The sequence below is a fragment of the Panthera onca genome, chromosome D1 (genome assembly GCF_046562875.1).
Source record: "Panthera onca isolate mPanOnc1 chromosome D1, mPanOnc1 haplotype 2, whole genome shotgun sequence".
Taxonomy (NCBI): domain Eukaryota; kingdom Metazoa; phylum Chordata; class Mammalia; order Carnivora; family Felidae; genus Panthera; species Panthera onca.
Window position 1 is genome coordinate 33,200,146 of NC_138348.1, and position 12,494 is coordinate 33,212,639.

The following is a 12,494-nucleotide window of genomic DNA, read 5'->3' on the forward strand; positions in this document are numbered from 1 at the left end:
AGCCATCGGCTCTCTCGAAATTGCCCTCAGAGATGTTTTGAGTTGGCGGTGCTCTGACCTTGTATGATTTTTGGTTTTCTATGTTAGATTTATTTTCTTCATAGCGACCCGGGATGGCAGATCACTGGGTTTAACTTCAGAGGTTACCACTATAAGGTTGTGCTGTTCATCTGAATGTCAAACCACTGATCTTAAGGTTTATCTTTTAGCTGAACATTTTCTATACAAATTTTTTAACTTACATGTTTTGGTAATTCATATGGCTTGTGAACCTGAGATGTTGGTAAGTATGGTGTAGGGCTTCCATTTGTAAATTGTTACAGTTAACTTCTCACCCCCAGCATCCTTTCCAGCCATAAGCTCTCTTGTCGGTGTTGGTGATGTCAGGTCTGGAATCTTCTCCAAGGCTTGTCTGTAGGTTGTTTATCACCATTAGCCCTCATTATTTTAAATGAGTACCCACCCACCTTATAATCTGTAACCACATGTTTCCAGAACTTCTCTGGAGATAACATCTTGTAGGCTCCCCCTTCTGCTTTTTTTTTCTTTCTTATTCTCAAATGTTTTGTTTAAAGCCCTGAAAATATGAGAGAAAACACCTATAAAGATATGGAACCTCTCTGGGTGTGTGGAAATTCAGAACATTGTGGAAGCTAGTGTTGCTCCTGTGTCTAAAGCTTTGAAACAAAACCTCACCACATGTTTAAAACATATTAGTTTGTAAATATAGAGTCCTACTGATTGCATTTATAGCTCACAGCAGAACTACCTGTCATGTCTTGTTACTCTGAGGGGAAAAAATGAGAGAAGTGTATAGGTGTCTGTGTTTTAAAAAATTGGAATGCTGAGAATAGTGTGGTGTAATTTCTAATTATGTGTCTTTTTATGGTGAGGCAAGTAATCAGTTTTTCTGTTACTGTGATGTTCACCTGACTTCAGGTGTGCCAAGCTTAGGGGCAACTGCATGGAGTGCCTCCTTTCGTAAAGTAATAAATTGTGGTCGTCCTTCTTTCTCCATTTATTGGAATGGCTAAAGAGCACCATAGTCGTGTGATATTTTAAGGATCACTGCTTACTCAGATTATTATTTTGCCTTTCAGTGTGACTAAACGTTTTGTTGTATTCTTAAGAATGATTTCATTGGGTAAGAGCAAATAGTTTTGCAGTGGGAGTGACTCAGTGGTTTTATAATGGGAAACTAATAGTCTTTAAATTTTGTGTTATGGTAAATTTTCCAGAAACATTCCTTTTCCACAAAATGAACCTCATATAATTTCATCAGGGAGGATGGGCCCCTCCATGAAAACTACAGGAAAAGGTAAATCATAGAAGTATATAGTTTCAGGCTGGGAAGCCCCTCAGCCATTCGGTTCAGTGCTCTCATTTACAGATGAGTAAACTGAGGACCAGGATTACACAGTGGCTATTGGCAGTGTCAGGAGTTGAACCTGCTTCTTTAGAAGCACCCTATTTTGGTGCTATTTCTCCAGTAAGTTGCTTGAGTGTTTATGAAAAACAAAGAGTTTCCCTTCCCCTGCCCAAGGATAATGATCACTGACTAAATTACTATCAGGGCCTGTGTTTAAAAATAATTCTTGCGGGAGGGACGCTTGGGTGGCTCAGTTGGCTGAGCGTCTGACTCCTGATTCCAGCTCAGGTCATGATCCCAGGGTCATGGGATCGAGGCCCTAGTCGGGCTCTGTGCTGAGTGAGGAGTCAGCTTGGGATTCTTTCTCCCTCCTTCTGCCCCTCTCCCCTGCCTGTGTTCTCTTTCTCTTTCTCCGTCTCAAATAATAATAATATAATAATAATTAATAATAATAATTCCTTGAAAAGTGTATTCATTTTGTTTTTCTCATAAGTTATCTTTAGTAGAATTTTAGTTATTTTCAATGATAAAATTTTGGAATGAGTGTGGAATTTTGGAATCCCTATGGACATAGAATTCATCTCTGGAGCAGTTTTATGCTCAAATTTTTATGAACTTTGGTTTCTCAATTCCTAAAGCTATTTATAATTCTTTTTTTTTTTTTTTTTCAAATTGTCAGGCAGAAGTTCTCTTAAGATATACTGATGATTGTACCTAGGTCTTAGAGGCAGTATCCCTTTCCCTTTCACCCATGGTAGGATGGTGAGTTTGCTTTGTATCTTTTTTTTTTCTTCAAACTTTTATTTATTTAAATTCTAGTTAGTTAACATATAGTATAATACTGGTTTCAGGAATAGAATTTAGTGATTCATCACTTACATACAATACCCAGTGCTCATCATAACAAGAGCTCTCCTTAGTACCCATCACCCATCTAGCCCATCCCCTGCCCACCTCCCTCCATCAACCATCATTTTGTTCTCTATCATTAAGAGTCTCTTATGGTTTGCTTTTCCTTCTCTGTCTCTTTTTCCCTTCCTATATATTCGTCTGTTTTGTTTCTTAAATTCCACATATGAGTGAAATAATATGGTTTTTGTCTTTCTCTGACTGACTTAATTTTGCTTAGCATAATATACTCTGGCTCCATATATGTCATCACAAATGGTAAGATTTCATTCTTTTTGATGGCTGAGTAATATTTCATAGTATACATATGCCGTGATGGATTTTTGGACTCTTTCTATATTGATGATAATGCTGTTATAAACATCGGGGTGCATGTACCCCTTTGAATCTGTAGTTTTGTATCCTTTGGCTAAATACCAACTGGTGCAACTGCTGGGTCATAAGGTAGTTCCATCTTTAACTTTCTGAGGCACCTCCACACTGTTGTCTAGAGTGGCTTCACCAGTTTGCATGGCTTTGCTTTCTATCTTGACTACCACTGGAGAGAAGTAACAGGACTCATGTGATACTTGGGAAGGCTCAGTATGCAGTTAAAATCATGGACTCTGGGATGCACATTTTCTGTTACACCATTTGTTGGGTAGCCTTGGGGAGTTCTGTACCTCAGGAAGCCCCAGTCTTCCCCATTGTAAAAGGAGATGTTATGTGTGGTCTTACCACAGTTTCAGTGTTCTCTATACCTTAGCTGCTACTGCTATTGCTGGTTTTGTGTCTGCTGTTGCCGTTATTCCTGAACCAGAAAGGTTTCCAAACTTGCCTTGGGAAGAGCTTGTAAAGAGGAATGTGAATTCCATTTCCAAATTTCAATGAATGGAAAAGATAGGGAGAAGAGATTCACCTACTTTGGTACGGAAGGTGTCATCTTATTTATTTGTTTGTTTGTTTGTTTATTTCTGAGACAGAGAGAGACAGAGCATATGTGGGGGAGGGGCAGAGAGAGGGAGACAGAATCCGAAGCAGGCACCAGGCTCCGAGCTATCTGCACAGAGCCTGACGAGGGGCTCGAACTCAGGAACTGTGAGATCATGACCTGAGCTGAAGTTGGATGCTTAACCGACTGAGCCACCCAGGTGCCCCAGGTGTCCTCTCTTTTAAAAGAAAATTTCTCCTGACCAAATTAATAAAAGTCCTAGTGTTCTTATTGTTAGCTGATTTGGGTGTTTTATTATTAGCTGATTTCTCTTCTACCCTCATATATCAGTATGTCTAAACTAGTGATGAGGCAGTCACATTTGTGAGTTTTCATGGTGAGTTTTAGAAAAGAGAGGCCTGAGGGCCCAGCCACAGACAAGAGGCAGAGGAACCTGATTTGAGGCAACTGTCCCAGTGCATGCTGGGGCTCTTTCCCTCTGAGACTGCCTTAACCTGTCTTTCACAGTGTCCATATTAAACAGAGTGTGGAAAGAGAAAACCAACTGAGAAGGCAGTTGCCAGGGAGGAAGGAAATGGTTAATAAAGTATTTTTTAGCTGTTTGAATGTAGTTAATTGTCGAGTTGTATCATCAAGTGAGTTCTCTCCTTTCTGCTGCTTCTTTGAGGAAAAACTGTAAATGGACAGCATACCTGTCATGTAAGCACATGTCTCTAGGTTGCATCTCTTCGTAGGCTAAAAATTAAATCCCCTTACAGCTATTACCTGGAGGACTTTTATAGGTTTTGCAGAAAAGATGCCTGGAATACAGCTAGGACCTGTTTTATTGTCCCTGACAGTGACTTAAGAAGCCACCTATGCCTGCAAATCTTTTATCATGCCCTGGGGTATTCATTTGTTTATTTTTATCAGGTACAGCATTTGAATACCAGAGCACTGGGAAGTCAAACTGGCCCAGTCGTAGGTAGTTTGAGGCATTTTTCTTTTCTTTTTTCTTTCTGTTTTCTTTTTTCTTTTCTCAAGGATATTTGAAGAGGGAAAGGAAAATCCAGGACCTGGGTACATTTCTAAATTATGGGACATCATTTATAATAAAAGATTTAACTTTGTATTTGGAAGCCAAATTAGGATTGTCCCTATGTCTGTCTTGTGTGCTCATTTTTCTTCTTTACAGAATGTCAGCAGCTAATTATTTTTCTGAGTTGAGTTCTTTAAGTCTGGTATCACTTAGTAAAAAATATTCTTAATTTTATGTTTTCCAGGGATATCAGTATGAACAACATTACTCAATTACCAGAAGATGCATTTAAGAACTTTCCTTTTCTAGAGGAGCTGTAAGTAATATTTTGAGAAATATGTTTTATTTGTGTTTTTGTTTCCCCATTCTCTTTGGAAGCTCTTACAAAAGAGATAGTCTAATGTTTCTTAGGGAACATTCAGATTAGCTCAGTTTCAGTGAGCTTTGTGTGCAGAGGAAATCATGTTGTTTTCGGGGAAACAAACTTGATTTTTTTAAGCAGTGTAATTGCTGAAGTTATTTTTGAAAGCCAGAACTAAAAATGTTACTTTCATAGGAATTTTTTGCTGCAGTTATTATAACCATGAATGCTGCAGTGACACAAGTTAATTACAGTGTTATCCTGAGATAACAAGGCTGGGGTAATTACCATTGTTGCCAAAGGAGTTGCTGTATGGGTAACACAACCATAAAAAAGTAATACAAGGCGTTTTAGGGTCATGATGCAGGAGACAATATTGTTGGGAGCGAGCAGAAAACTGAGTGTGGGTCCCCTTGGACATTTGCACATGACCTTTGGGGATTGGTTGAAGGCATGGAACATCATCCCAGTCTTTTAGAACACCTTTAAGAATGTTTCTGGACTTGTCAGCTGCAGCTCACGTTTCCAGTTTAACAGTTGACATTGTGGAAAATTTCTTTCCATCTGTTTTAACCTCCATTTCGTTTTGCTTTTCAGACTTTTTTTTAAAGTTTATGATAAAAATAGGCACTACTACATTTTAAAGTAATTGGAAACTATATAATAGGAATCCAGGTGAAAAATAAAATCAGATCTGAATCAGTTAAATATAGGTTTTTAATGGCCAGGCTAATGGATTATGTAATACATGTAGGTAAGAAGGGGACAGCTTGATACTAAGAACATCAAAGAGATACAGCCCTGAAGGAATCTAAATTCATATTACAGATTGTATCCTACAGCCCAGCTGTTGAGTGTTAGATCCAAGACTGCGAATGTCTCCTATCTTAGCTCAGCCTCTCCCCCAACATGGGGAAAAGGAATCAAATAAAAGCCATGCAGGTTATGTGTGCTCCCTTGCTTCTGACAAAAGCATTGAAATAGCAGATAAGGATTTAATAAAGTTTTGGAGAAATTTTTCTTCCCACACTACTTAGCTGAACACAGTGTTCCCACAGCAAAAATCGAACAGAGATCATTTGCCACTTCTAAGCTTGTGAACTGGGTCAAGTTATTTAACCTCCCTCTGCTCAGTTTCTTTGTCTATAAGGTACAGATAGCAACAGTCCTCCCTCTGGTGAAGACAGAATGAATTAATAGATGTTGAATGCTTAGGACAGTGCATGAAACAGAGCAAGTGTTGTGTAAATAATAGCGAGTATTTATTTTACTATTTAAAGTGCATACAAAAAAGCAGTGGAATGTATAATACTAAATGTTATCTTTGGGGAAAAGAATTAAGCGTGAACATTAATTATTTTGTAACGTTATTCATTTATTTTATTGAGATATAGTTGACCAGTAACATACTAGTTTCAGGTATACAATGTAATGATTTAATATTTGTATATATTATGAAATGATCACCACAATAAGTCTAGTTAACATTCACCATTAGTTACACATTTTTTCTTGTGATGAGAACTTTTTTAAGATTTACTCAGCAACTTTCAAATACACAATACAGTATTATTAACTATATTCAGTGTGCTGTACCTTAAATCTCCATGACTTATTTATTTTATAACTAGAAGTTGGTACTTTTTTTTAATAACTTAGTGAGAATATTGAAGTTTCTTTATTTTTTTAAATGTTTTTATTTATTTTTGAGAAAGACAGAGCATGAGTGAGGGAGGGGCAGAGAGAGAGGGAGACATGGGATCTGAAGCAGGCTCCAGGCCCTGAGCTGTCAGCACAGAGTCCGATGTAGGGCTCGAACCCACGAACCATGAGATCATGACCTGAGCCGAAGTCAGACACTTAACCGACTGAGCCACTCAGACTTCCCTGGAAGTTGGTACTTTTTGACCCTCTTCACCCATTTTGCCTACCCAACTCCCTAATTATTCATTTTTTAATTAAAATTTTAAATTAAAAAGGAGTGAACTGTGTATTTGAAGCCCCCACCTCCTTGCTCAAGGTTTTAAAAGATGCTTCGCTTATTTGTTCTCATTTGTTATTGATGTATTTATAAATATATATGTATATATAACATAAATATATTTATTTATAAAGTTTTAGACTTTAGGATTAGTCTCCCTTTACAGGAGTAATTATGCAATGAAAGGACATTTGCAGGTGGTTGTCCATCCATTTTATAATCACTGCATGATGTGTGATGCACCAGATAGAAATGGACAAGTTCTCTTTGCTCTGGGTGGGGCGATTGGGTACCAGCCATCTTTGTTGATGCCTCAGATGGCCAATTCCACTCTGAGGGATTTTGTAATGAGGGCCTGGATATGGAATCAAACCTGCTTAGTCTCTGCTTTGTGAAGTTCACATCTTGGATTTCTTAAAATCTCACATGTCAAGCTCATGAATTCTACCAGTTGAGACTTTTCATTGGAACCAAATTGAATTTGAATGCTAGTTCTTTGCAGGTAGGTCACGTTTTCTCCATATTCTGCTTTGGCAGTGATGGAGCCCATCAAATCAAGCCAGCACATCTCCAAATACTGGATGGGATTTCAAAAATGAATTCAGTTAGGAAAGCTGATGGTTATTTTTAAAGAATACTGCAATATAGTCTTTAATACTCTGGGAATAACTTCAGGCATTTAAAGGAATTATTTTCCATGTTAATAAAACCATGGTAAAAAGCCCATTTCTTTCCTTATAAAACACTGTAGTTGATTTTGACATTCCAAAATGATGCTGCCACGACTATTGTAATATTTCATAAACAGTGTAACCATTTATTCAGAAGTCATCTGGAAGTCATTTAAACATGATTGTGAAGCTGAAGTGCCCTGAGTAGAAATGAATGATTTACTAAAGTTTTTTGTTTTTTTTTTTCCATTATAGTTAATGAGGTACACTTTACAAGATGTGACCGGGTTGGCTAAATTTTATATGATAATCCAGAATGCTTGGAGTGTTGGGTGGAATCACTTCCCAACAATACAGAAAAAGTGTTTATAGATATTAAACATTTAATTATTCTTCCAATAAACCCTGAATCCTGCTCTGTGCCAGGTACTCTGGTAGGTACCGGGGGTACAGAGACAAGGAAGGATGGTCTTTGTCCTTGAGTTGACAGTCTGTCTATAGCTGTGTTGCCCAAAACCATAGCCATAGGCCATAGGTGACTATTTAGTTTTAGATTTAAAATAATTAAAATTGAATTAAAAAATCCAGTTCCTTAGTTAAACTAACCATCGTTCAAGTACTCAGTAGCCACTTGTGGCTAGTGACTATTGTATTCGACAGCACAGATAGTAGAACGTTCCTAACGCTGCAGAAAATTCAACTGTACGACATTTGTCTAGGGGAAGGTATGGGACTACCACTTGGTACAGTGTGATGAAGGGTTTTAACGGAATATGTGCAAGGTCAGTGAAAGCCTAAAGTATTGTATTCCCTTGAGACTGTAGGATTTGGGGAAGGCTTCCTAGAATGGCTTCAGCAGAGTTTTGAAGGACACCTAGGAATTATCAGATGGGGATAAGGATGGGTAGTAAGACTGCTCCAGAAAGAACCTGATAGCAGGTGCAAAGACACAGAAGTAGACATTTCAGACATTTCAGAAGTGTTAAAACACAGTTATTCCTATTGAAACATAGAGAAATTTGAAATACTGAAAGATGGAGAAGTGTCACGATATGAGGCCAGATCATAAAGTGATGTTTTAAGCTGAGTTTAGACTTAATCCTGAAGGAACTGAATTGGATATGAGAGTGAGCAGTAGGGAGGAGACTAGGATTTTTGCCCTGAATGACTAGATACCATTCACTGATGTCCCCCCCCACACTCCGGTCTCTGAGCATACAAAAACATATTCAATTCAATACCTACAATATCTGAAACCTTGGGACGGTCTCTTGATTTTTGTGCCTTAGTTTCCCTACTCTTTAACATGGAACTCCTTACAGTAGTATTGTAAAGGGAAAATGGGGTAATTTATGTAAAGGTGCTTTGTGACCGTAAAGTGCTACGTCCACAGGAGTAAGGTAAATTTCACTAATCCTTGTACACATTTGCAGTCTTTGTTTTCCCGATTTTCTTGACTTTAGGGAGAGGTTATTTTGCTTGCGGATGGAAGTTGGAATGGGTCAATATAGATTTTTGTTAGCAATGCCAAAGGAAAGCCAGAATTCTAGAAAATATTCATTTAGCATCCACAGAATCTAGTCCAATGTGATGCTGGCACAACTATTTCTGACTTTCCTTGAGACCTACAGAGCATTGGTAGGCATCTGGGGAATGTCTGAAATGTGGAGCTGTGAAAATGATTTAATTAGAATCAACAGAAGGGATATCCAACTGCTTTTCCATAGGCTACCATGGATGTTACTTTGAGTTTAGATGTTGCAATAGCAGTAGAAACCATTGCCAGCTTTGGCACTTGTACAGTTTATTGTTTAATGCATACTAGAAGATGAGGATAATTCCATTGGTTTCAAAATATACTTTGGCTTTAGAAGACTCACAGTGCTAAAATAAAACTTAGGTCTCTGTGTCCTAATTCAAGCCCGCTCATCATTTTTTTCATCTTTAGGGCAATTAATTCTAAATTAAGGCATTACTTTATAAAAGAGGACTAGTGAATGATTCGAACAGGGAGATTTCAAATCAGATACAAACAGAGTGGATCAAAACTAAATAGTTTTAAATAGTTTAATTTGGCCAGTACTTACATATAGAACATATTTATATATATACACACACATACATAACATTTCAGACTTACAAAATATTGCAAGCATAAAGAATTTTCACACATACCATTACTCAGATTCTCCAAATGTTAACATTTTTCTCTCCATACACACACACATACACACTATGAAATCTAAAATATATGTACATTTTTTCCCGAACCATTTGAGAGTAAGTTGCGGTTATAATTCCTCTTTACCACTAAATATTGCATCGTTATTCCAAAAAAACTCGAAGAATCCATTTAAGTAACTGCAGTACGGTGTCCAAACTCAGAAAAATAGTGTTGGTACGTATTATCATCTGATCTGTAATTTTCATTCACATTTAATGGCTGTCCCATAGATAATTCTCTATAGAAGAAGAAAAATAAAATTCTGGTCCAGCATACAATCTGGAGCCACCAGTTGGACCTTGCTATGTCTTGATAATTTATTCTGTTTGGAAAACTATTCCCACCCCCCACCCCCCAGAAAAAGTAAAATAGTTTCTCAGTTGCTCTGGTGATGTTTGATAGTTAAAAATACTCTATTCTTGGGAGCATTCTCTTGTTCCACTTTATAGTGCTCTGTTGGGATGATTTGTGAGCAAAGACCACTGCCCTTACTGTTGAGAAGTACACAGTGAGCTCACAGAGAGGCACTGCTTGTCTGGTTCATGTTAGTTCCTGTGTGTCATTCAGGGAGCTCTCAGATTAGGAAGTAAGGGTGTAAAAAGATAAATGGGAGCAGAGTTTATACCAATTTTACCTGCTATATATTGGAGAGCCACCCCCGCCCCCAGAACAGACATTGTTTTGGTTTTTTTTTTGTTTTTTTTTTTTTTAATTTTTTTTTTAATGTTTATTTATTTTTGAGACAGAGAGAGACAGAGCATGAACAGGGGAGGGTCAGAGAGAGAGGGAGACACAGAATCTGAAACAGGCTCCGGGCTCCGAGCTGTCAGCACAGAGCCCGACGCGGGGCTCGAACTCACGGAACGCGAGATCATGACCCGGGCTGAAGTCGGACGCTCAACCGACTGAGCCACCCAGGCGCCCCAGACATTGTTTTGTTTTAATTCATATAACATTGAGCTATATTCAGTCCCACCTTGCTGATGAGGAAGCTGAGGTTTTCCGCAGAGTGATTGAGTAACTTGCCCAAGGTTACATAGCATATTAGTAATAGACCTGGTTTTAATCCCAGTCTATGGTCCTGTAGATGTGGAGAGGATGGGGAAAGACATGTAAGACAGTTTACTAATTCAACGAACTTTTGTTAGGTAAAGCACTGTGTTCAGTGTTGGATTAAATGGGATCTTTACTTTCAAGAGGGATGGATGGTGTAAGAGTTTTGGGAGTTCAGAGGCTAAAGGAATTTCTACTTATTAAGAAAGATTAGGGAAGACCTCACCAAGAGTTGGTATTTCTAGAGAGTCCTGAGGGATGGTAGGTTAATTCATGAGGAGATGTGGAAGAAGGAGTGTACGAAGGGTGTCTTTAGAAAAGATATAAAGGCTGGTGGTAGGAATGGTCTGGTGTCTGGTTGGGTTGTAGTGTTGAGTTCCTGAAAGGAAGTTATGGGAAAGAAACCTAGAAAGGAGTCTGAGGCCAGACTTTCAGCTCCAGTCCTGAGCCTCTTTCCTGGCAGACTAACAAGGAATTTCAACTTTTGAGTGACTATTGAAGTGTTTCGAGCTAAGAAATAACTTGACCGAATAGGACCTTCAGTAAAGGTAATTCCATAGCAGACAGTAGGATATTTGGGATTGAGAAATTGCAGGGAGACACTTGAAGCAACACATGTTGCTACCGGCAACAGTCCAGCTGTGAATTATGGGAATTTGAACTAGGGCAGATGAGAGGCAATGAGAGAGAGGAGGGGATATCTGCAAAAGATGGAAATAGAATCAGGAAGACGTATCAGCTGGCATGATGAAGGAAGGTGATGTCCATAACACTTTCATTTAGGATTACCAGGAGTCTGGTGTGTTTTGATAAAAATACAGACATACAGACAATACAGAAAGAGAAATTGTTTTGGAAGAGAAGCTATTATTCTTCAATATACATATGGAATTTTGATGGGATACAGGTAGGGGCCTCTGGAAATATAGATGTGAAGCCCAGAAGAGAGATTCGTGGGTATAGATTATAGAATTAGAATATTATGGGTATATATTTGGGAGTCTTTTATTGTAAGGTGATTACTGGAAACATGAGATTGAAAGAGCTTGCCAAGAGAGAGAGGGTAAAAGAAAAGGGAAGAAAGCCAAAGACAACTCCTTGGGAAACACTTGAATCCGGGTGTGGGAAGAAGACCAAGTGCCAGAGGAGCAGGAGAACTAGGGCAGAACTGTGCCCCAGGAGCTGTGGGAGGAGAGATTTTTCACAAGAAATGAGGGATCAACATTGACAGGCTGGAGAAAGGTGCCTGTGGCCAGATAGGGACAAAAGGCCTTGAATCTAAGTTTTTTTAAAGAATCATTTCAGTAGGGTTACTTTGGGGTAAAGACATGCATCATGAGGCAGACATTCAGGGACTGCTAGTAGGTGGTTTCTGGTTTGGGGAGAGTAGTGAAAGCTTGGAATATGTGCTGTATTTGACAGGAGTCCCCAGAGCTTAAGAGACAGAAACCCAGCTGAGACACAATAGAGGATTTATTGTTTCATGTAGAACTAGAAAGTCCAGAGGTGGAGTTGGCTTCAGACGGTACCTGATCTCAAGGTTTTAAAGATATGAGAGTTTTCTCATGCTCTCCATTTCTTAGCTTTGATTGTCTCTGATTTCGTGTTTTGGCTTCATTCTTTCCTGTTGGAAATAGCTGGTCTCCATATGGTGCGAAATCAAATGTTTGGTAGCTCTAAGCACCTCTTTGCATCTTGAGATCCAAAATGGCTATCTAAAGGCTTCCTCGCAGCTTCCAGCAGAAAATTCCAAGGAGGACTCTGGTTGGCCAGACTTAACCTCACGTGCCTGTCCTTGAACCAGTTGTCATTCTGTGTAGAATGGCATGGTCCAATCTGGGTCATGGATTCATCCCCACCCACTGGGGCTACTTGAGGTGGAGAATCCTCTCAAAGGAAGCAGAGGGGGGAAGGAAGACTAGTTATCTCAGCTCACTAGAATCTAGTAACTAGACACATTGTAGGAAATGTTTAATT

General features: G+C 38.8%; 1 protein-coding gene across 2 annotated transcripts in view; it reads left to right on the forward strand.

The window, feature by feature from the left end:
- LGR4 (leucine rich repeat containing G protein-coupled receptor 4) overlaps positions 1-12,494 on the forward strand; it is a 102,198-nt gene that overhangs the window by 50,496 nt on the left and 39,208 nt on the right. Inside the window, exon 2 of one of the 2 annotated variants that reach the window (XM_060606247.3) lies at positions 4,472-4,543. The exons of the other annotated variant lie outside the window; for it this stretch is intronic. Coding sequence (XP_060462230.1) covers positions 4,472-4,543 — 72 coding nt within the window. The remainder of the gene's footprint in view (positions 1-4,471; positions 4,544-12,494) is intronic. 2 annotated transcript variants of the gene reach the window in all.